Genomic DNA, 25071 nt, shown 5'->3' with positions numbered 1-25071 from the left:
TTACTACCCTGGGAAGTCTGTTCCAGAACTTCACTTCATCTTTCCATTTGTTCTTATGTTAACATTGACACTTGAGTTAAATAACTTCTCTCCATCTCTGGTGTTTATCCCTCTGATGTATTTTATAGAGAGCAATCATATCTCCCCTCAATATTCATTTGGTTAGGCTAAACAAGCAAAGTTCTTTGAGTCTCCTCTTGTAAGGTAGGTTTTCCATTCCTCTGATCATCCTGGTAGCCCTTCTCTGCACCTTTTCCAGTTTAATTCATCTTAAACACAGGAGACCAGAACTTCACACAGTATTCCGGATGAGGTCTCACCAATGTCTTGTAAAATGGCAATAATACTTCCCTATCTCTACTGGAAATATCTTGCCTGATGCATCCTAGGATAGCATTAGCCTTTTTCATGGTTGCATCATATTGGCGTCTCATGCTCATGCTGTGATCAGCTGATACACCCAGACCTTTCTCCTTCTCTGTCACTTCCAACTGATAAGTCCCCAGCTTATAGCAAAAAATTCTTGTTGTTAGTCCCAAAGTGCATGATCTTGCACTTTGCACTATTAAATTTCATCCCATTTCTATGACTTCAGTTTTCAAGATCCTTCAGATCTTGTGAGATAGTCCAGTTCTACTCCCAACTTTGTATCATTTGGAAATTTCATTAGCACACTCCCACTGCGTGTGCCGCGGTCATAAATGAAAATGTTAAATAAGATTGGTCCCAAGACCGATCCCTGAGAAACTCCATTAATAACTTCCCTCCTGCCTAATGGGTCACCTTTCAGTATGACTTGTGGTTGTCTCCCCTTTAACCAGTTCTTTATCCACCTTTTAATTCTCACATTAATCCCCATTTTCTCCAATTTAATATTTTCCCAGGTAGAACTGTATCAGATGTCTTACTGAAATCCAGGTAGATTAGATCTACTGCATTTCCTTTGTCTAAAAAATCAGTTATTTTCTCAAAGAGATCAGGTTGGTCTGGCATGATCTACTTTTTGTAAAACTATGTTGTATTTTATCCCAATTACCATTTACCTCTGTCCTTAACTAAAAAGAAAAGGAGTACTTGTGGCACCGTAGAGACTAACCAATTTATTTGAGCATAAGCTTTTGTGAGCTACAGCTCAAATAAATTGGTTAGTCTCTAAGGTGCCACAAGTACTCCTTTTCTTTTTGCGAATACAGACTAACATGGCTGTTACTCTGAAACCTGTCCTTAACTACTTTCAAAATTTGTTTTCGTACGTGACAGAATGTCTCCCTGTGTGCACTCAATTTCACACCTAGTGACTTAATTGACAGTTTACTGCTCTTTATTCCTCTTGGCCAATAGTGTCCTTTACTGGGAAGAGAAAAGTGCTTTGGCTAAGATTTTTCAAAAGTGATGACTGGAGACTCCTTAAAGGGGTCTGATTTTCAGAAAGTGCTGCACATCCATCACTTGAAAATTGGGCTCCTTTAAAGTGTCTCAAGTTGGGCACCCAACTTGTGAAAGTCTTGTTTCTTGTCTTGAGTCAGTATATTCATGAATCTGAATAAAGACTCACAAAATTCTACCGTATTAGACTAAGTGAAAAAGCCTAATAGACCATCCAGATTCATCCCTTACAGAACTTTTCTTAGGGCTAGGTCTAGCTTGTGAGTAATTAGACTCTGTAATAACTCGAGTTTTCTTATTTTAATGTGCTTTATCTTATTTTAGTGGCCTTAAAGGAAAAAATATCTTCTTGGTGGCAGCTACTCTCAGACCAGAGACCATGTTTGGACAGACTAACTGTTGGGTTCGCCCAGATATGAAGTACATTGGCTTTGAGACTGTGAATGGGGATATTTTTATCTGCACCCAAAGAGCTGCCAGGAACATGTCCTACCAAGGCTTTACAAAAGATAACGGAGTGGTACCTGTCGTCAAGGAGCTGATGGGAGAGGTGAGCATCTTGCAGCTTATAGGCCAAGTTATGGACTCGTTCAGCAGTTGTGCTTTGCCTACTTATGGCATACAAACTTGATGACACTTTAATCTATATTGGTAGCTTTTTGGTGAGTGTTAAGTGACCAAATAAAGAATGGGGAGGAGATTACCAGACTACTGCAGCTGTTTAATCTATGGACAAATGTGTTTGTGCTGCCACAATAGTATTTGAGAACTAATGACACAAGTAATGTGTGTTGCAGTATGTAAAGCAGTGACTCATTATTTTTACTACAAAGAATGGAAGGGAAATAATAGTTAGTTAGAACGAGTTAAATGAGTCCAGGACCATTCTCTACTGAAATACCCAGTTCACCCTGGGTGAGAATAGCTGCTTCCTTTGACTGCTCCCTATCTTTAATGCTTTAGAATGCTTGGGCCAGGTGTTCAGCATATTTAGTTTCACAAACATTGACTAAAAGTGCTGACCAATGGCATTTATTCAACATAACAATGCAATATGGGGTGTGCCGTTCTACCTCACTGTCTAACTAGAATGCTACCTGCTAAAACTTGATGCACTGGATCTCCTGACAATGTCCTTTGTGTTACTAAGTCACATGAAGGACGGAAAGTGGAATATAGAATCCACATAAATTGGAGGTGGGGAAGACTGCTAGAACACCTATTCCATCCCGTTGTCAATGCATGAATGGCCCTGACAGTATGAGTGCTTTTCCAGTCCTTCATTCAATTTAGCTATAAATTTCTGAGTTCCTTCCTCCATTTCCTTTGGGAGACTATTTTTCAGTCTAATAGTCCTCTGGAAGTTTTTTCCTGATGTTCAGGATTTAACCCTCTTTCACCTAAATGTGTCACACTAAACCATTCCATTCTCTCCTTGCTGTTTACCTTTTTCAGTTCTTTGGAGACAGTCTCTCCCGACTCAACCACCCCTTTATCAAAATTGTTTTGTGTCTGGAAAATGGTATAATCCTCTGTACTGTTCTCCAGTTCTAATGATTTTTGTTGCTCTTCTCTGAATTCCTTCCAAAATTTGGTACTTCATTTCCTAGTAATGAATAAAACAGTCCATAGACTGTCCCGCAGAGCGATATGACTGGTATCTAGTTACTTTGCAGAGGAAGGGCTTCTGCAGTTTGTATTGTGTCATGGCCTTTTAATTTATTTATCTATTTGTATTGTGTGGGGAAGGCCAGCTGAGTTTAAAGGAACATCAGCTTAGCAGGTTCTTGCTGAGCCAGGCCAAAACAGTGCTCCTTGTTCTAATATTCCTCTCTTGCACAGGAGATTCTTGGAGCTGCACTCTCTGCCCCTTTAACTTCCTACAAAGTAATCTATGCTCTTCCTATGCTCACAATTAAGGAAGATAAAGGTAACATTACAACGTCATTTTCTTGCATGAGCCTGTTAGTTAATTCCATGTTTCATAATATATATTGATTGATTTTTGTTACCTGATTGATTTTTTGCAAGGCACTGGAGTGGTCACAAGTGTCCCATCTGATGCTCCTGATGACATTGCAGCCCTGAGAGATTTGAAGAAAAAACAGGTCAGCCTCTCATTCAGATCTGTATTGCTCAAAATTCATTTTGAGTGTTCTGAGTGGCAAGAACATTGACAAATAAAATGGGGACCGCTTTTTTTTTTAATTGATGAAACTTCCATGAGTGGCCTCTAAACTTATGTGCAAACTTAAATGTACAGTGTTGCAGACTGTAGTTTGGAATCCACTTGTAAATAATATTTAAAAAACTCTGCTCTCCAGTATCATTTTACTGCAGGCTTTGGAAATGATTTTGTACCACAACCTCATCACTTTTATTATTCTATAGGTGGGGTTGACAAGACTGTTAAGGTGGAAATTAGTACCAGGGTTAAGAGGGATTTCTCTGGTGTGGTCACTTGGCCATTGGTTACTAGGTTGAGACCACTATACTCATTTCACATAAACCACATAGCAGCCATTTGATTATATAGTACCAAAAGTGTGCTAGGTGTTTCAGAAATAAGTGAGTCTGGTCCTGAAGAGCTTAAAGTCGAGACATATGAATTTTCTAGGTAGTGTGGTACCTGAGCACCTAACAACTGCTAATGTATTTATCCTCACAACACCCTATGCAGTACAGAAGTAGTATTTTCCCCATTTTATAATTGGGAAAATTGAGCCACATAGGGATGGCAGGAAAATCGATGGCAAAACTCTGATTGAACCCAAATTTCTTAATTCCCAAGGAGTGCTGGGGAAATAGGGTTGACAGCATGTCTGAGAGCATGATCATTCAGAAGGATGTTCTTTTTTTATGGAATTAATGAAAAAATAGGTTAAAAAAAAACCCCTCTGTTTTATGGTGTGCTGCTTTTTTTTTTTTAAACATCTTCTGTAGGCACTAAGAGGGAAGTATGGAATTAAAGATGAAATGGTCCTGCCTTTTGAACCGGTGAGTGTACCTAAGTGTCTGTCTCAAATATACAAGGCCTTTTTTACTTGGATTAAGAGCTTACATGCCTTTCAGAAATTTTGTTTTTAAAATCCTTCATTAGCCAAAAGAGCTTGAGGCATCAGAAGAACTTGCCCTCACAGTTGTGAAACTGCAGTTGTTAGACTGTGGCCTTGAAGGAGCAAAGCTCCATTACTTCGAATTTTTTTTACACAAAATACTGTTTTTGTAGCAAGTGCTACTTTGAGGCTGAAGTTTAGAGTTTGAGTCTCTGTGAGTTAAAACCTTCTGTGATGATCTTGATTTAATGGAGAGTATATTATCTGCTCCATGTAAACTGCTATAGCTATGCCAGTTCTGTTACTGCTAATGGAATTTATGGGGATTCAGCCATGTATGTCATTTTGAGAGTATAAGTTACAGCCAAATATATCTCAGATTTTCTGCATTGCTCCTGCTCTCCTCTCAGTTAGCTGCTCAGTACTCCTTGTCTGTCTCATGCACAGCGGAAAAAATTGGATTATTGCTCGCAGACGTGTAATCGTGAGTCACTCTGGGGAGTGCCAGAAATTCCTGATGAGCTTAGTGGCATTGTGTTGAATTTTTGTAAAATTCCACCAAATTTGATTAGCAGTAAATTCTGGAAAGTAGCACACTATGTATAGAACAGCAGGAATTCAAAGACTGCTGTAACTTTGACAGCTGCTTTTCATAGGTGTTTTCTCTATAATATCACTTGCTCTGTGCAAATCATACAAGTATAACGCTTATGAATTTTCACAGTTGGGAGATATATGCCTTTCTTCCTCCCCTCCGAATCTCTGGTTTCAATTCCCATGTTGGTTGGTGGATTGTGAACATGGAAGAAAAATGCACTTAGCTCTGCATTTTCTTCAGTGTACAATTTCCACTGAAGGCTGCGAAATTCAAGAGTCAATTTCCTGTGGAACTTGTGTTGCGTTCACACAATTTGAAACAAAACCTGACAATACCATGCTATTCCCAGGTGCCCATCATCGAAATCCCAGGCTACGGCAGCCTTTCTGCTCCATTGGTTTGTGACGAGTTGAAAATCCAGAGTCAGAATGACAAAGAGAAACTTACAGAGGCTAAGGAGAGAGTGTACCTGAAAGGATTTTATGAGGGAGTAAGTAACTAGGCTTCCCTAGGTGTGTTGTGAAAGACGTTTTTTTTTTTTTTTTTTATATTGAAGTTGATAAGAAACATTTGAAAAGAGGCAGATGAATTAACAGATTAATAAATCGGGAAGGTGAAGGTGTATGGGGGATGGGTTTTTTTGGAGGGGATGGGGGTTGGGTCCTTTGGGATTTTTTCATGGCTCCCATTCTAAGGAACTTCCCCTTAGGTGAGCCTCTGAATGTGGTATGGGGATAGTGTAGAATCACAGTTGGGAGGTTGGAGGTGTGTCTGCCTCAAGATGAGGCCCACTGTATGGCCACTGGATGCACCTTTCTCAAGAAATGGTCAACATCATTCCAAACCTTGACTTGAGGAGGCTGGTAGAAAATGACAGAAGGGTGGTTCTTCCCCATTTCAGCTCATTCAGTGGGCTTCTGTCACAATGCCCTAAGCCTTGGCCCATCTAAACTATTTGGAATTCAAAGATCAATTTCCTGTGTGGCAGGGTTGTGCATGTCCAGCTAGCCCTCCTGGTTTGAATGTTCTTAGGTAAAACACATAATGTATAAATATATATGTGGGAGTTAAGGGGGATTTTTTTTAAGGCAGATTTTCAACATCTAATTTTTAAGGTACATCATAGGTCACAATACCAGTATTTCTTGTAGCTCAAAAGAACTGGTTGTTTTTACATATTACTTGAAACTTTAATCTTTTTAAAAAACCTAACTTCTGCAATGGTCTCTCCCTTACAGATAATGTTGGTGGATGAGTACAAGGGGCAAAAAGTCCAGGATGTCAAGAAGCTTATACAGAAGAAGATGGTGGGCAATGTATGTGGTAGTTTGGATACTGCTTTCCAAGATGATTGTCTGTCTTTCCCATAGCAGGATAGTCACTAAATAAAGTATATTGGCTTGTTTCCACAGAAGCATTGCCTTAGACGTTCTCTGGAAAGAGCAGTAGCAATAGAGTACAAAGTGATGGTAAAACAAAGTACAGTATTTTTAGATAAAGAGAAGTGTATTGTACCTGATGGATCAAGTAGAAAGAGATGTCTGGTTTTTTTAGCTTTGTGCGTACTGCCTTATATAGAGGCATGCCTTATGGCCTAGTCATAGCCCATAGAATCATGGTGATAATATGGAAAAGGCTTCAGTTATTTAGTCTATATCTCTGTCAGTGCAGGATCGTTCCTTGCAGTCTGCAGTGTGGTGCTCTATCTCTTTTCTCTGATACAGAATATGGATGCGGAGTTAAAGCTAATCACTCACTTCTCTCCCATTCCCCATTTTGTCAAGTTCTTGAGGATTTTGTGCATCATATTTTAAAGCCTTGTTATACACATTTTTACCATCTGTACATAGCTTTAAACAGTAAAGACTTTGTGCTTCTACCTTTTAACTGAAAATCGCCACATACTTTACAACATTATATAAAATAAGCCTCAGCGTCTGATACAGTTGATAGTATTTTCTCTATTTTATAGTTGCAAATACCAAGTCATAGAGAGGCTGAGGCTTGTCCAAGGCATCACGGTAAATTGCTGGCTGAGTTGGGATTATAATAGGGGGGTTATTGTTGGTAAACTCCTTTCATATAATGCCCTATGTGTTATATGTTATATTTTCTTTAAAGGTATAAATATACCTCTTCCCTTTTATTTCAGGGTGAAGCAATGATTTATATGGAACCTGAGAAGCAAGTTATATCAAGGTCCATGGATGAGTGTGTGGTGGCTCTTTGTGACCAGTGGTGAGTGAAGTGAAATCACTTAACCCATCCCTCTGTTGCATCCTTATGTGAACTTCTTTATTCTAATTATTTTGCTTGATCTTCAGGTACCTAGATTATGGCGAAGTAAACTGGAAGAAGCAGGCATCTGACTGCTTGAAGGATCTAGAGACGTAAGTTATGGGAAAGAGATGATAAAGTGTAGGTCGGGAAGTGGCGTGTAACCCTGAGGGAGACCAAGGATTAATAACAGTCTGTTCCACATAGGTATTGTGAAGAGACCAGAAAGAATTTTGAAGCTACACTGGGCTGGCTGCAGGAGCATGCCTGTTCAAGAACGTATGGCTTAGGTAGGCAAACCACACAGCTTTTCCTCACTTGCTGCTTGAGGAGAGTAACTCTCACTTTTTCATCCATTCATGCTTTTCCTGGTGAGGGTTGCAGTAGCAGCATGGAGAACAGGGAGGACCAGACCTCCCTTTCCTCCGCAACAGGTTCCAGCTCCTCCTGGGGGATTCTCCAATGTTCCCAGGCCAGCGGGGAGATATAATCCCTCCAGTGTGTCCTGGGTTGGCCTCAGGGCCTCCTTCCAGAGGGACATGCCCAGTAAAGTTCCAAAGGAAGCCTCCCAGGGGGCATGCTTATCAGGTGCCCGAACCATCTCAGCTGGCTCCTCTCAATCCAGAGGAGTAGCGGCTCTACTCTGAGGCTCTCCAGAATAGCTGAGCCCCTCATCCTGTCTTGGAGAGTAAGCCCAGCCACCCTCCGAAGGAACCTCATTTCCGCCGCTTGTACCCACGATCTTGTCCTTTCAATCATTACCCAAGGTTCATGACCATAGATGGGGATGGGGATGTAGAACAACCTGTAGACCGAGAACTTCATCCAAGGACTCAGCTCCCGCCTCACCACCACAGATCTGTGTGGTGCCCACATCACTGTTGCTGCCGCACCAATCCGCTGGTCAATCTCATGCTCCCGCTTACCATCACTCATACTTGAACTCTTCTACTAAGGGCAGCTACTCCACCCTCACCTGGAGAGGACATAATTCCCCCCACTAACCTCTCAATTAGATATTGTATTAGTTGTAAAATCACTAGACATACTGATCATTTTAAATCTAATACAATATCTAATTGAGAGGTTAGTGGGAGGAAGTAGGTAGGCAGAACAGAATTACCCCAATTAGAATTTGACCCAGGACATCAAAAAGATGACACCCTTCCACATAACCTGAGTTAAACGGGAGCTCTTTTATTTTTTATATGGAAACACCACCTGCAATAACGCACCCCTGCCCGCGTCACCATACACGGCCCATTTGTTCAGAGATGACATAGAAAGAACCAGTACCATTTCCTGCAGCACCTGGGAGTTTTCCTTGCAGGTCTCTCATCCAGACCCAACCCTTCTGTAAACTAAGAATAGGATCCTGGTACAAGACCACCTGACTCAGTATGGCAGCAGGCCAAGATAATCTCTTTCTATGAAACATGCAGAGCAAATGATAAGGTGAGCAGGTGCTTCAGTTTGTTGAATTTAGAAGTGAGCTGACCATTGCATTAGGAAAGCTAAGGACAGTCCCCTGAAAGGATTCCCTCTGTCTGCCAAGATGTTCAAGAACAAAAAACCAGCTGCAACTGGCCCATTCTCCTGAGTGAGATTTTCAGAAGCTCTGAAGTGATTTAAGGGCGCAAGTCCAACTGAAAGTCAGTGGGACTTGTGCTCATAAGTCAGTCGGGCACTTTTGAAAATCCCATCATCTGTTGTGAACTCGGCAAATGGGAATTCCGGTCTGTGCCTGGTTATGATCATCTGTTTTGGGTCTTCTTGTAGGTACTCGTTTGCCTTGGGATGAGCAGTGGCTGATAGAATCCCTCTCCGATTCCACTATCTACATGGCCTTCTACACAGTCACTCATCTGCTGCAAGGAGATAATCTGCGTGGACAAGGAGATTCTCCGCTTGGCATCAGGTAAGGGATCCAGGTTGGTGCGGAATGGTATGTTTCAATATAGTTCCATTCTGGCTCTTTCCAAAGGCATAACTTGTAGGCCGACTCTTCAGATCTGTGCTTAGAGCATTATATATAGATAGTTGTATAGATAAAGGCAGAGCCCCGATTTAGCAAAGCTTTTAGACTGGTAGTGTTGGAAGAATTGGGAAGGACACAGGGGAGTTCCTCCAAGGGCAGCTGAAGGAGGTCTGTTTGCAAGTAACCTTCTTTGCTCAGCACTTGCTGCCTTCAAATGGAAACTGTATGATATTTTGGTAACTGACTGGTTTCACTGTGGCTCCTGCAAATAATTCTGTGGTACCTGCTAAAAATCTGCTTTGTAACCTCTTACAATCTCAGCAAATTGCAGCTGGTCCCCTTCTACATGCCTGCTTCTGGGGACACAGTGGACGAGGATAGGTCTTGCTCTTGATCACAAATGAACCCACACTAGAGACTGGGGTTTCTAAGAAACTAGGATTTTTACTATGCTGCAGCCAATATTTATTTGGAAGGCTTCTAGCTTTTTCTCCTCTGTTGAATCTGAAGGATTTTTGATATGCCAAGAATAGGTTTCACTTTTGGGGTCTGGCTCATTTGGTAAGTGTCCTCTGAAAAGCAGTTGTGCTTGGATGTCTGCCAGGTCTGCTCCAGATGGGGTGGCTGAGGGCTGTGACCTGTGACTGATAGTTTGTGTTCAGGCTTGTCCTCAGGACAAGAACAGCCAAGTGTTCTGCTGCTGCCACTCTCCCCTTTTGAGGCTGGGGTTTTAGTTTAGTGTTTCAGGTGTTCAGGAGAGTAGTTCACTTATGCATCTGAGAGAATAAAGGGAGAAGTGGAAGCTTCCTGCAAATGGTGGACGCAGGGATTAGAGAGGAGTGAGGAGAGGTATTCAGACTCTGCTGGTGGCGGGAGGGGAGCTGAGCCCGTTCGTTGATGAAAAGGGGTTTTTACTGGTTTCTGGGCCTCGCAGTGGCCTTTTTGGGTCCTGCTCCCCATGCCTGATCCTGGGCCCTGTGGCAGCTGCTTCAGTCCCTCTGGGTCTCACTCTCACATCTGTGTGTGCCCCCACACACCCCATGTGCAAGTTTAAGTGGGGGCAGAACTCTCACGATATTTCCACTGCAGGGACACTAGCCTTTCCGGCCCCCCCGTTCTGTGACCCCTGTACACATCTGCTTTGAAGCCTTGTTTGATGCTTTAGTTAATCTGGAAAGGAATTCCAACATAAGGTACCTGCAGCAAAAACTAATCTTAAGAAGCCTGGCAGGAGTTTCATCTGACTCAAAGAACACCTCTAATTACATACAGAAGATATTTTTTGCACTAGGTATGTCTGGAAACAAGGTTTGAAGTGAGCAATCTGAATTGCATTGGATTTTAGATGCACCTGTAAACTATCGTGTGCTTTGCCTCGTATAGAACATCTAAACATCCAAGGTTTGCAAAGCACTTTTTTGCAGAGATTAACAGTATTCTGCGGTAAATAAGGGATGTTTAGGGATCACTTCACCCATTGTTATAGTGCAGCGATCTTTGGCATGAAACATAGCTGTTGAGTAACAGCACACATCTCTAACTGTAGGGTAGGACAGTAACTGAAAGCCTTTCAGCAATAATCCACCAGAACTAGAAATCTTTAAAACTGCCCATTTTAGGGAGTAGACTATAGCCTGGTGATGTCTCTTATGTGAGCTGTAGTTTCTGTCTAACTTATATTGTAAAGCCTTTGATGCTGAGCAGGGCCAAAAAAGGGTGGTGGTTGAAACTTTGGGGAAATAAGGGCAGGTAGGGTCTAATAAACTACAGTGAAATCCCCCATAAAATAAGTGCCATGGGATCATGAATGACTGCTGGTGACTGGAGCCTTGGCTTTGTGTCTGATCTCTAAGGGTAGCACGTTTGTTCTGAAACTACTGTCGTCCTGCCTCTAATGATTTATAGTATATGCCTTTCATCATCAGAAAATGTCAGTTGTGTGGGGATTCTGTCTCTTGGCCTGCGTTGGTAGAGTGTGGGACTGCTTGCTATGGGGACAAAATACTCACTCTCTGAAGTGGGAGATTGCCTTGTGTTGTTGAAAAAGTGATTCCCTCCCTCTTCTTTTCCTGTCCTCTTCGTGACCATTAAGGGGAAGGGCTGACACATGTGAAGGAGATTTAATCTTGTCCTCCACCAGAAGGATGGTAGCATGACCTGTGAATGACCCATGGCGTAGAGGCTTAGGAGGACTTAGATTCTGGTTCTGCATTTTCAGGATAGTATTTAGCCCAGACAGGAATGGAGAAGAGATATAAAATCAAGTTTCCAGGGCTTTAAAGTGTTTGTATCCCCCTCACTTTACAGGAGTCAGAGGACACTGTCAAGTAGAGAGGGGCATGGCTGAGACAGGACATCCTGAGTTCTGAGCCTTGCTATGACATTGACTCAGTCCTATGTGTCCATGTGCAAGGCCTCTCTGGGTACATCTACGCTGTAAGAAAACTCCCCACAGCAGTGAGTCGCAGAGCCTGAGTCAGATGACCCTCCCCTCATTAGGTGTCAGAGATTAAGCTCCAGACTGAGCAGGAATGTCTACAAAGCTGCTATTTTTAGTCCCTCCTATGAGCCTGAGTCAGCTGACCTGGACTCTGATGCTTGCTGCTGCAGTGGTTTTTGTTTTGTTTTGTTTTTTTTTAAAGTGTAGATGTACCCACTGTGTCTCACTTTCATCACCTGTAAAATAGTAAGAGTAACTAGCTCATAGGGACTGTTCTGAGAATTCATTAGTTATTGTTTGTAGCTCACTTTGAATTAGTAAAGTGCTAATTTTTGAATTAAGTAGTGGTAGGCCTCAGATTCAGGTTTTGTTAAAAACAAACATCCTGATTTTTAAAGAAAAACTAACTGCGCGCACGTGTGTATTCTTTATTAAGACGTTAATATTTCTACGCAGGGCGCATCAGATGTCCAAAGAAGTCTGGGATTACATATTCTTCAGGACTGCTCCATTTCCCAAGACACAGATTCCAAAGCAAAAGTTAGACAAGCTCAAGGAGGAGTTTGAATTTTGGTATCCAGTGGATCTAAGAGTCTCTGGCAAGGATCTCGTCCCAAACCATCTGTCATATTACCTCTATAACCACGTAGCCATGTGGCCAGATCAAAGGTAAGTTTGGAAGCGATGTCAAGCAAGTATGGAGATAAAATTACGAGCCTCCAGCCTTGGTACCCCCATCAATGGCTCTTGACAGGATGTTCTGTTTTTGGGACTTGGGTGAAAGCATGTGTTTTCTTTTTTAGTGGGCTTTGTTGCAAGCATGTATATATACCATCGAGACCAGTGGTTCCCATATTGTGATATGTGAGCTTAATGTTCCATCCATTCACTTCTCAACAATTCTTTAAGAAAGTGATATGTGAACCAATAGAGTTTGGGAGCTGCTGATCAGGATCATAGCAGAAATGGGGCAAATTTCCTCTCTCAAGCATACTTAGAGCTCATAAGCTTCTTCTGTCAGCAAAGATGTGTGAAACAACTGGCTTTATCCATTGCTATTGGTCCTTAATTTCATTGGCACTAAATTAAATTAAAAATGTAATTGAAAAGAGGAGACAGTGGGGGTAAGTGGAGTGTAGCTTTTTTTTTTTTAAAGCTCTGTAGTGCATGTTTTGAATTGTAGTAGCAATAAGGCTTAGCTACCTGTACTGTAGCTGTTTTGTCTTCAAAGTGACAACATTAACCCGCAAGATACCCCAGTAGGTGCCTTTTTTTGAGGGTTCCACTTAAAAACATGCCCATTCCTAACTGAAATCACTAGACTTTTGTTCTTTTTCGAAGAAAAAATGTAATTGCTTTTTAAAATAAAAATATACTCTATATTTTGTGTCTTCAAATGCAGAGACAAATGGCCTGTAGCTGTGAGAGCAAATGGACATCTCCTCCTGAATTCTGAGAAGGTACAATAGTTTTTCATCTGTGATATTCGTGTGATGGTCAAGACAACTGGAAACTCCTGGGCCTGCTTCAAAAATATCTTTCAGCAGATTAATCAGGGCAGCATTTAGCATGTTGATTACCTCCTCCCATTAAATGCCTCAGTTACCCATCTTCCAAAGCAGGAGCCTGCTTTTCTTCCATTCCATCTGTCTAGGTTTTCATACCATAGTGTCTGACCACTTAATGGTCCTCCACAGATCACAAGCAAACCTGGTCTGATAATGCTTTGTAAGTTTACCTGAGGTATCTGCTTAATTCTTCCAGAGTTTCAGGGTCACCTGCCTTTATGGGAGAGTTTCTTATGTCTGAATCTTAATTACAGTACTGTAAAGGTGCATTTCACTTTGAAAGTGGGGGAAAAGGGGAAAGTTCATGCAGACAAAATTTGCTGTACTGAGTGTGTTTTGTCAAAGTGAATTAAATGTGCTTTAGCCTCAGGGTATAATTGTCAAAAATGCCTAAGTGACATAGGGTATGCCCACACTTCTGTCAGAGTTGTGACTGCAGCACATGTAGAAATACTTGAGCTAACTTTGGTCTAGCAGACTTGAATAACAATAGCAGTACAGGCAGTATTAAGGACTGTCCATCTCCACCCAGGTCCCTAGGAATGTACTCAGGTGGCTAGCCTGTGTGGCTGTTCTGGCTTCACTACTGCTGTTCCGAGCTAGTTAGATAGCTCAGCACGTCTGCATGTGCTTAAGGCACATCTCTGTTTGCAGTGTAGACTGCGGCTGTGCGTACACTGCAGAGCCCCTTAGTGTAGATGCAGCATATGCTGACAGATGGAGGAGTCCTGCCAGTGTAGAGACACCACCTCTGCAAACCATGTTAGCTATGTTGACAGAAGCCCTTTATGGAAAACAGGAGGCTGTATCAGGAGCTGAGTTTGGGTGTCTCGCAGGGTATGTCTACACTATGAAATCAGGTCGAATTTATAGAAGTCGGTTTTGTAGAAAGTGTTTTTATACAGTCGTGTGTGTGTCCCTCCACACAAATGCTCTAAGTGCATGTAGTCAGCGGAGTGTGTCCACAGTACCAGTGCAACCATCGACTTCCGGAGTGTTGCACTATGGGTGGCTATCCCACAGTTCCCGCAGTCTCCACCACGCATTTGAATTCTGGGTAGAAATCCCAGTGCCTGATGGGGCTAAAACAATGTTGCAGGTGGTTCTGGGTACATATTTTCAGGCCCCCCTTCCCTCCCTCCCTCTGTGAAAGCAAGGGCAGACAATCATTTTGCGCCTTTTTCTCTTGAGTTACCTATGCAGACGCCATACCACGGCAAGCATGGAGCCCGCTCAGCTAACCGTCACTGTATGTCTCCTGGGTGCTGGCAGATGCGTTACTGCATTGCCACACAGCAACAGTTAATTGCCTTTTGGCAGCAGACTGGTAGCCGTCATCGACGAAGTCCAGGGTGCTCTTTTAGCCAACCTTGATGAGGTCAGGGGCGCCTAGGCAAACATGGGAGTGATTCAGCTAAGTCATTTCCCTTTTAAGTTTTGTCTCATGGCGATTGAGTCCTACCAGCAGTGTACTGTCTTTTAATCTGCAGCCAGCAGAACACGATGGCCAGCAGTCATACTGCACCATCTTCTGCCAAGCACCCAGGAGATGACGATGTCTAGCGGTCGTACTGCACAGTCTGCTGCCAGCAAGATGTTTTAAAGATAGATGAAGTGGATCAAAACAAGAAATAGACCAGATTTGTTTTGTATTCATTTTCTCCTCCCTCCCTCCGTGAAGTCAAAGCCTGTTAAACCCAATTTTGAGTTCTATCCTTGAGGTTTTGAGTTCTATCCTTGAGGGGGCCATTCAGTTTCTCGCAAAGCCACCCCTTTTGTTGATTTTAATTCCCTGTAAGCCAACCCTGTAAGCCATGTCGTCAGTCGCTCCTCCCTCCGTCAGGGCAACGGCAGACAATTGTTCCGCGCCTTTTTCCTGTGCAGACGCCACACTACGGCAAGCATCGAGCCCACGCGGATCACTTTGGCAATTAGGAGCACATTAAACACCACACGCATTATCCAGCAGTATATGCAGCACCAGAACCTGGGAAAGCGAAACCGGGCGAGTAGGCGACGTCAGCATGGTGATGAGGACGTGGACACAGACTTCTCTCAAAGCACGGGCACTGGCAATGTGGGCATCATGGTGCTAATGGGGCAGGTTCATGCGGTAGAACGCCAATTTTGGGCTTGGGAAACAAGCACAGACTGGTGGGACCGCATAGTGTTGCAGGTCTAGGACGATTCCCAGTGGCTGCAAAACTTTCGCATGCGTAAGGGCACTTTCATGGAACTTTGTGACTTGCTTTCCCCTGTCCTGAGGTGCAAGAATACCAAGATGAGAGCAGCCCTCACAGTTCACAAGCGAGTGGCAATAGCCCTGTGGAAGCTTGCAACGCCAGACAGCTACCGGTCAGTCAGGAATCAATTTGGAGTGGGCAAATCTACTGTGGGGGCTGCTGTGATGCAAATAGCCAATGCAATCAAAGATCTGCTGATATCAAGGGTAGTGACCTTGGGAAATGTGAAGGTCATAGTGGATGGCTTTGCTGCAATGGGATTCCCTAACTGTGGTGGGGCCACAGATGGAACCCATATCCCTATCTTAGCACTAGAGCACCAAGCCGGCGAGTACATAAACCGCAAGGGGTATTTTTCAGTAGTGCTGCAAGCACTGGTGGATCACAAGGGACGTTTCACGAACATCAATGTGGGATGGCCGGGAAAGGTACACGACGCTCGCATCTTCAGGAACTTTGGTCTGTTTCAAAAGCTGCAGGAAGGGACTTTATTCCCAGACCAGAAAATAACCGTTGGGAATGTTGAAATGCCTATAGTTATCCTTGGGGACCCAGCCTACCCCTTAATGCTATGGCTCATGAACCCATACAGAGGCAGCCTGGACAGTAGTCAGGAGCTGTTCAACTACAGGCTAAGCAAGTGCAGCATGGCGGTAGAATGTGCATTTGGACGTTTAAAAGTGTGCTGGTGCAGTTTACTGACTCGGTTAGACCTCAGCGAAACCAATATTCCCACTGTTATTACTGCTTGCTGTGCGCTCCACAATATCTGTGAGAGTAAGGGGGAGACGTTTATGGCAGGGTGGGAGATTGAGGCAACACAGAGAGATAAAGAACGGATGTTGTTTGAATGCCAGCAAACATACACTGCAATGCTTTGTTCTACAGTGATTCCCAAGTACGTGCTACTGGCCTGGAGTGGTAAAGTGTCCTACCATGGTGGACGGAATAAGGCTGCCCTCCCCAGAAACCTTTTGCAAAGGCTTTGGGAGTACATCCAGGAGAGCCGCAAATGCCAGGGCAAATTAATCGTTAAACATGCTTGCTTTTAAACCATGTATAGTATTTTAAAAGGTACACTCACCAGAGGTCCCTTTTCCACCTGGCGGGTCCAGGAGGCAGCCTTGGGTGGGTTCGGGGGATACTGGTTCCAGGTCCAGGGTGAGAAACAGTTCCTGGCTGTCAGGAAAACCGGTTTCTCTGCTTGCTTGCTGTGAGCAATCTACAACTTCATCATCATCTTCCTCGTCCCCAAAATGTGCTTCCGTGTTGCCTCCATCTTCATTGAAGGAGTCAAACAACTCGGCTGGGGTAGTGGTGGTTGAACCCCCTAAAATGGCATGCAGCTCATCATAGAAGTGGCATGTTTGGGGCTCTGACCTGGAGCGGCCATTTGCCTCTCTGGTTTTCCGGTAGGCTTGCCTCAGCTCCTTAAGTTTCATGCAGCACTGCTTCGGGTCCCTGTTATGGCCTCTGTCCTTCATGCCCTGGGAGATTTTGACCAATGTTTTGGCATTTCGAAAAATGGAACGGAGTTCTGATAGCGTGGATTCCTCTCCCTATACAGTGATCAGATCCCGTACGTCCCGTTTGGTCCATGCTGGAGCTTTTTTGAGATTCTGGGACTCCATCATGGTCACCTCTGCTGATGGGCTCTGCATGGTCACCTGCAGCTTGCCACGCTGGCCAAACAGGAAATTGAAATTCAAAAATTCACGGGCCTTTTCCTGTCTAACTGGCCAGTGCATCTGAGTTGAGAGTGCAGTCCAGAGCGGTCACAATGGAGCACTCTGGGATAGCTCCCAGCACTAATCCCCTTGTCGGGGGTGGAGTAAGGAAATTGGTTTTAAGAGCCCTTTAAGTTGAAAAAAAAAGGGCTTCGTTGTGTGGACCGGTGCAGGGTTAAATAGATTTAACGCTGCTAAAGTCAACCTCAACTCCTAGTGTAGACCAAGGCGCAGAGAGCTAATTCTTGAGCAAGCCACAGGAATCTCTCTTATCTATCTTGGTTACCAGTGACACACAATCCTGCCCTCGTAGGCTGGGACAGCTTGTTTTATTTGTGTCTTTCCCCCTTTGTTTATCAGACTTAGCAGCATGAACATGTCAGAATTTCTCTTGTCTGTCTTCTCTTTCAGATGTCTAAATCTACAGGCAACTTCCTCACCCTGAGCCAAGCTGTTGACAAGTTTTCTGCAGATGGTAAGTGCATGCTAACTTGCATTTGTTTTAGTGATGCTAAATTTTTTGGCGTGTCATGCCATCTTCCAAGGAGTAATGGGTTCATTGCAGCTTTGATATTTGAATTGCAAGAAGTACAATGGTTATCGGTTGCTCTTGTCTGAATAATCACCAAGCTCTTGTATCTTTAGGAATGCAGAGTACATGTTAATCCTGGCATCAGTTATGAGGCATTCTGGGTCAGTAGGAAGGATCTTTTTTTCATCAATTGCAAGGTTCTTTGGCACCTCCTTTTGGCAGTTTCTGTATCCTTTCCTGTCACACGTCCCCTTCTGAGGCCCAGGGCCTTTAGATAGTGAACAAGAAAAGTGCAGAATTTTGCTGCTATGCTAGGCTCTCATTCTTTTGTCCCCCTCCATACCCCTCTATTTTTGGACATGTCCCCACCCAAGATCATTCCTGCCTCTTGGGACACAATGGTTTTTGTCCCTCTCACTCCTGTAACAAGGCAGTTCGCTGCCCTCCTCACTCCAATCAACCCAGATCCCTTTTGAGGCACTGCTTTCACTCACATTGACCACATGCAATACACGCTTGTCCTTCATAGGTGAGTGTTCCGTCTGGATTTTGCTGGCCCTCTGCATGAAAGATCAGTTGGGATTCAGGCAGCCGCATTTACTAGTTGGCTGTGGAGCCAGACATGTTAGTTAATCCTGTCTCTCATTCCTCTAGGCATGCGTCTGGCACTCGCTGATGCTGGCGACACAGTTGAGGATGCCAACTTCGTGGAAGCCATGGCAGATGCTGGTATTCTCCGTCTCTACACCTGGGTGGAGTGGGTGAAGGAAATGATTGCAAATAGAGACAGTTTAAGAAGTGGGACTCCCAACACCTTCAATGACAAAGTCTTTGCCAGGTACCTCTCAGAATAAATATCTTTATAGTTTTTAGTTTCGTATTGAGTCTCATTTCACATTTGTTTGTTTTGTTTTATGAAGCTATTTCTACTGAATAATGAATGCTTTAAAACAAACAAATGTTCAGTTAACTTTCAGACTAGTGTGTGTTCCTGCCGGATCAGGGTCATTTATAATGTCTCATTACCATTATCTTTAATTATTATTGCCGTTATTATGTGAGTTGGACTGTGTGATGCTAATGTTTTCTCTTCTCTTTTCTTCCTAGCGAAATGAATGCAGGAATAACAAAGACGGATCAAAATTATGAGAAGATGATGTTCAAGGAAGCTCTGAAAACTGGCTTCTTTGAATTTCAGGTGGGAGGTCTAATCTGCAGGGGACAAGAAACCAAATCCTGACATTGGTTACCTCATTTCTTTTGATACTGATACATCTGATTCCTATTTAATTATACAGTTGAATCAGGGTCCATATTGTGCTAAGAAACAGGAATAAGTAAATGGATTAAGAATCTGAGGTCATGGTGGTCTGTTTGTGGCATAATACTTCTACAGGAAGCAGCTGTGATCTTGCAAATAGAGCCCTATGATCTTAGGTGAGCAATGTGTAACTGAAAAGGACAAATGGTTAAAAAGAGTGATTCCTTGCCTCAGCTTTTTTAAAAACACGAATAATATACATGAGAAATACAGAAAATACATCAGCAGACCTATTTGGAAATGGAATGTTTTTCTAAATGTTTCTTGAGGTGTCAGCATTTCTCTAAAGTGTCTGCAGAACCATCTGATTTCACTTAATAACATCTTGTAGAGACTGCTTGACTTGTCTTTCACGAATATGATTAGGCAGGCTGAACAGCGTACGGAATGATAGCTCATATTTATTGCCTTTTTTGTTAGTACTTAATAGCATCTTTTATATGGGCCATCCAGAATGATAGCACCTAATATACATTTACAGTTATCTTTAACTTCTATGTCTGTGTCGATAGATGTCTTTTTTTTTTTTTTTTGAGCCATAATAATGTAAAACTATTATGTCCAATTGGCAGAAGTTCATACTCTTCCATTCCCAGCTGTTTAAGAAAATATAGTCCTTTTAATAATCCATTATTGGATTCTAGGTTGTTTACATTTTAAAGACATATTAGAGAAAAGAAATTGGCTTTTTAAGAAATATTTCTCCATGCCAGCTGGAATGTTTAATGGTGGCTCTGCTGGCTGTGTTTCAGGCGGCAAAAGATAAGTACCGAGAACTAGCGATAGAAGGAATGCATGGGGACTTGGTCTTCCAGTTTATTGAAGCTCAGACTCTGCTGCTGGCTCCAGTCTGCCCTCATCTATGCGAACATGTGTGGACACTGTTGGGAAAGGTACTAGTATATAACTCAAGAATGCTTCTTTGAGACTCTACTTTGGGCTGACTAAGCATGCATGCTTACTGTGACTAACCTGAACCAAAAGTCTGGGGCAAGAGAAAAATTATCATCATCAATCTATATGAATTGAAGGTACTGCCCCAGTTTTCATTGTTAGTGTTTAAAATTTTAGGCCTCTATCAGTATATGATATACATATAAAGTGTATATTTGTGATACTTTTGTTATGTGAACTTAATATGTGAGAAATTTGATGCTGGAGTGTTCAAGATGTAGACTGATTGATAGATTATGTATAAGAATTCCCAGGTATCACTTTGCAGGTTGACAGGTTATTGTCCCAAGATCAAGCCCAGTATTATTAAAATTACTATATAGTGGGGAACCCCGATGTGCACAGTTGCAATACTCACACTATAGGAACTCTTCTATATTTACAAATAGTTATTAATACATTTAACACAGTCACAAACACTTTAACTCAGTAAGGTAGATAGAGATAATACAGAAAGTACATCTGAATATCCATACTTACACCATTCCTTGCAGAACAACCGGAAATGTTAGCCATTATCTTCCTCATAATCATCACCACCTTCATCTTCACCTGCGGCCATCATTCTGTCACCTCCCAAGAGATTCATCTTTCTCTTTCCTCCTGCCCACAGCTAGGATGCCACTTTTATAATACGCTACGCTGATGCTACCGTATCTAACGCATATTCAGTAGGGGTTTCTCCCCTCTTCCTTATTTGTATTTCCTCCCCTTACTAATGTTAAGGTATCCTTCTTCTTTAGGTTAGTATATTAATGATTTCAACTCATTATCATATATGTCAATTCGTTGCCGTGGCACTCTTGTGTTTGGATGTTCTTTCCAAAACCTGGTGTTAGCTCATGTTTCTGTGGTTGGCTGATGTCATTATGGACAAAAACCTCCTTGCACTCTGCTTCGAGTTCCCCAAAACATAGGGGTTACCGTTGGGCTGTTTATCTATGCCAAAATTCATAGGCCTCGAGCCTCATGCTAACTGCCGAAGACAATGTCTTACAGAATGCAGGCCTGTAGGTTCCTTGCATTACTACTGAATATAATAAAGGCAGAATAATAAAGGCAAGGCAGTGAATATAGTAAAGGCAAGCTAGTCCTATGGGCTACAGAGGGTTTGTGTGTATTATGCTGTATTTGTAACAAATGCTGTTTTTGTTATAAAATTAATATTTGTGTGAGAAATGTAATTGTAGTTGATAATCTGTAGATGAAGGCTTTATCCAAAGACTGTTGAACTCAATAGAAAGACTTGTATTGATTTCAGTGGGTCTTAGATCAGGTTTCTGCTTAATACCTGGATGTCTTCCATATGTAGACAGAGGAATTGTGTGAATGCATGTCATACAGCAAGAGAGTATGACAATGTGAACCTTGTATATGTGGCTGTTTGCAAGGGTGTTGTGTTAACATACATAATTTTAATGTAGTCATTTTGTATGCCTCATTGTTATGAGGTGACCTAAAATTAACACAAATAACAATGCGGAATTCATTCACTTAGTTATACAGCCAATATCTGTACTTGTGTAGGTAATTTAACAACCACAGAAGTAAATTTCAAGTTTGCAAATGAAAAATTATGTAATGGTATAAACATAAACGTGTGTGTGTGGGCATTAATACACTTTCACAAATGCATGCTAGTTACGAGTATATTTCTGTACTTCACAGCTGAATTATAGGGTTAGTGAGTTGGTGTACTGCGAAATTTAAAATCTTCATGTATCTCCTGACTGTTCAGTTTCCAATTAAAATACAATAGATAGAGAAACCACCAGTATTTCTTGTCCATTAATCCCAAGGCCTGTCATTTTCTTTGTTGACAGCCTGACTCCATCATGAAAGCTTCATGGCCAGTAGCAGGCCTAGTGGATGAAGTATTGATCCGATCTTCCCAATACCTCATGGAAGCAGCCCATGATCTCCGACTGCGTCTCAAGAACTACATGGCACCCCCGAAAGGAAAGGTGAAATACACCAAGTCCCTTCTCCAAAAGTGTATGTGGAAAGTTAACAGATTCAGGGACTCTTCTGAGATGATACATATTTTCCCTCTTCTTTCTTTAGAAAGGAAGTAAGGAGCTGCCCCAGAAGCCATCCCACTGCACCATCTATGTGGCAAAGACCTACCCACTTTGGCAGTACACCACCCTATCAGTTTTGCGCAAGCACTACCAGGTGATCTTTTGTTGACACTTATTGCAGTTCTCATATGCTCTGCTTTTCTGTCCATGAAACAAAAGTTAACTTGACACCGAGGTATTTGAATGCAAGGAGAAATAGTTTTAACGTGCTTTATTATGCTCTTACAACTCTACAAGGGATTACGGTGTTCAGTAAAAATGGTTTTTGGCACATGATTGAGTCCACAATATGACCTATTACTTTTGACATTTTTAAAATAAAGACTGGCCAGCATTCCATTACTTTTAATCTTTTTCACATGCATAGATTAGTAAAATATTTCTCCCCCAATAATGTTTTTGAGGAAATATTGGCTAGTTCTGCCTTATTATGCAAGGAGGCTTAGAAGCATCAGTTCTGGAACTTGGCGAGTATGATATTCACGAACTTTGCAGGAAATCTGCTGAAAAGCAATCAATTCTTCTCTCTTGTAAGTAATACAGTGTAAGGAAATCTGGCTTAAAAGCAGCAAACCCTGCATTGCTGAGCTGCTGGAACTGATCCTGTAATTGTTATGGTGCATGAACAATTGTTCTATTCAGCCCTTGCAAGTCAATATCATAATTGATAGATTGCAGAGTCGTGTTTTTCCACCCTTATCTGTAATACCAGGGTTACATTTCACATATGGTTGGAAATGAACAAATGTGGGTATTCTGAGGGTAAACCAAATTGGAGTGAAGTCTGCATTTTCTTTACATCAGGGTCAAAGTCTGCCACTGGATGCAGAGGTGCAGTGGTCACTGCTGCCAGTGAAAGTTGCAGAGCAAATATTGGAGTGTGGAATTTGAAGCTTAAAAAAATTAATGACCTAAGATAGTATTGCTTCACGTCTGCTTGAAGGAGGGTCTTATTACACAAGATTAAAACATGTAGTGAAAATTCAGGCATATTTAACGTTATAGGTTTATGCATGTTGCTTTACATAGTGAACAAAGATGTTGGGTAACGTTTTCAAAAGTGCCTAAATCTCATTTTCAAAGTGATTTGACAATGGGACTCAGACTCTGAAGTTTCTTAGGTGTTCTGAAAATATCTCTAGGCCTGGTTTCAAATAGCTTAAAATCTGTGTGGCTGGGATAGACAGGATGCTTGGAGAAACATTGAGTTGGGAGAGTGAGGGATATACGTCATAATCAAATTGGTTGCCTGTGTGGCATATAGTCATGGTTTTTGGTTTTTTTTTTCCAAACTTTTTTTAGGTTTACTTTTTAAAAGTTATTTAAAGGGACTTGGAAGATTGTTCCCCATGGGATCGTGGGAACAGGTGGATTTTGAGGCGTGTGCGTTATAGGCAGAGGGAGGACGTTACAGGCATATGGGGAGTGTGAAAGAAGGTGCGGAGGAAAATGGTAAATCCCTGTGGAGTGTGTCGATATTTGCTGTGCAGTGTTTAATGGATTGTTGTTCCATGTTGTAGATCAATGGAGGACAATTGCCAGATAACAAAGTAATTGCTGGTGAATTGAACACCTTGCTGGAGCTGAAGAAATATATGAAGAGGGTTATGCCTTTTGTTGCCTTGATTAAGGTAGGTGTCAGAGAACAGAACCAAGATAAGGGCAAGGTTTCAGTCCGGAATAAGAGAATGATCTGAAATGTAGGCAATGTTATCGAATGGTTAGAGCACAGACCTGGGTGTTGGGACTCTCTAGTTGGGACTCTATTCCTGGCTCTGCCTTACTCTGCCCTGTTGGACAGGTCATTTAACCCCTCTCTATTCAATTTCTTATCTGTAAAACAGATGATATATCCCAAAGAAGAAGAAATGGGGCTTTTTGTTATTGTTTATAAAGCATTTTCAGACTCTTGGACAAAAGGTGCTGTGTAAGTGCTTTCAATATGTATTGTCCTAAGTGAACTATGGACTAGTTGGCTTGCAGCTAATACAAATTTATGATTTGTGCGACACTGCTTCAAGTGTATCCCTCCTACATACATCAAATTCATTGTCTCTTGTTCCAGTTTTCATTCCGAGAACACAAACAAGGTGATGCTATGGGGATATTAAAAATTGTCTTTGCAGAATTCTTAATATGGTTTAGAAGTTTGGCACAAATCTAGAGTTAATTACTGGGCACTCAGTTTTTAAGAGTGCATTAGGGATTGCTGAGCTGGATTTTTAGTAATGGAGTGTTACCGACTCTCACAATCTTATCAGGAATCTCAAGATACTGAGGGATTTTCTTAAAGCCTCAGCTCCTTGTCATGTAATGTTCATGAGAGTCAGAAAAGTAAGCTTCTATCCCTCATGTTGGCACAGAAAAGCTCGAACACAAGAACTTTGTATGCTCAAAAACTAAAAGATCAATAAAGAGTCTAACATTTATTATTTTAAAAAATCTCATGATTTTTAAGCCAGTCTCATGATTTTGAGGGCATGACTCGTGTTTTTGAAAGCTTGAATTGGGAATGTTGATGGTGAATAGAGGGGGCTACTTTTTAAACACATGTAAGCAACGTTGTTTGCTTAGTAGAGCAGTGAGTTTTATTGCACCATACAAATGTAGGCTCCTTCTTTCCCTTTGCATCCAGCGCTAATCTAATTATCCCCTTCTGCTGAAGCACACAATGTTCAGAGAAATAGAATGGGTAAGACCAGCTATAACACTCCCCACTGACTATTCTCCTGGGCCAGTATCTGCTGCATTAAAACATGCCAGGGGATATGGCATCCTTTTAAGATTAAACTAGTTTAATTCCTTCATCCCAGATATAAAACACACCATATGGCTTTTAGGGGGTAAGGGGAGAAGATTTTGTTAGGGAACGTTCTGCTTTTTTGATGCTGCAGAACTCCATTGATGCAG

At 42.1% G+C, this 25071-nt stretch overlaps 1 protein-coding gene across 6 annotated transcripts in view; it reads left to right on the top strand.

Moving 5' to 3' along the window:
- Positions 1-25071, top strand: part of LARS1 (leucyl-tRNA synthetase 1) — a 117610-nt gene that overhangs the window by 18118 nt on the left and 74421 nt on the right. For all 6 annotated transcript variants that reach the window (XR_012160239.1, XR_012160238.1, XR_012160240.1 and 3 more), the window contains exons 10-28: positions 1711-1936; positions 3229-3316; positions 3418-3494; positions 4330-4383; positions 5390-5530; positions 6279-6356; positions 7193-7278; positions 7365-7430; positions 7525-7607; positions 9097-9235; positions 12192-12404; positions 13138-13195; positions 17685-17748; positions 18460-18643; positions 18913-19003; positions 19879-20019; positions 21904-22044; positions 22145-22255; positions 23682-23792. Coding sequence is in view for 3 of the 6 variants with exons in the window: in XM_073355722.1 (XP_073211823.1) it covers positions 1711-1936; positions 3229-3316; positions 3418-3494; positions 4330-4383; positions 5390-5530; positions 6279-6356; positions 7193-7278; positions 7365-7430; positions 7525-7607; positions 9097-9235; positions 12192-12404; positions 13138-13195; positions 17685-17748; positions 18460-18643; positions 18913-19003; positions 19879-20019; positions 21904-22044; positions 22145-22255; positions 23682-23792 (2152 nt within the window). In the remaining 3 variants the exon portion in view is untranslated. The remainder of the gene's footprint in view (positions 1-1710; positions 1937-3228; positions 3317-3417; positions 3495-4329; positions 4384-5389; positions 5531-6278; positions 6357-7192; positions 7279-7364; positions 7431-7524; positions 7608-9096; positions 9236-12191; positions 12405-13137; positions 13196-17684; positions 17749-18459; positions 18644-18912; positions 19004-19878; positions 20020-21903; positions 22045-22144; positions 22256-23681; positions 23793-25071) is intronic.

Source organism: Lepidochelys kempii, chromosome 8 (assembly GCF_965140265.1).
Source record: "Lepidochelys kempii isolate rLepKem1 chromosome 8, rLepKem1.hap2, whole genome shotgun sequence".
In the NCBI taxonomy this organism is placed as follows: Eukaryota; Metazoa; Chordata; order Testudines; family Cheloniidae; genus Lepidochelys; species Lepidochelys kempii.
Note: the sequence above shows the minus strand (reverse complement) of the source record. Positions and strands in the feature narration are given on the sequence as shown.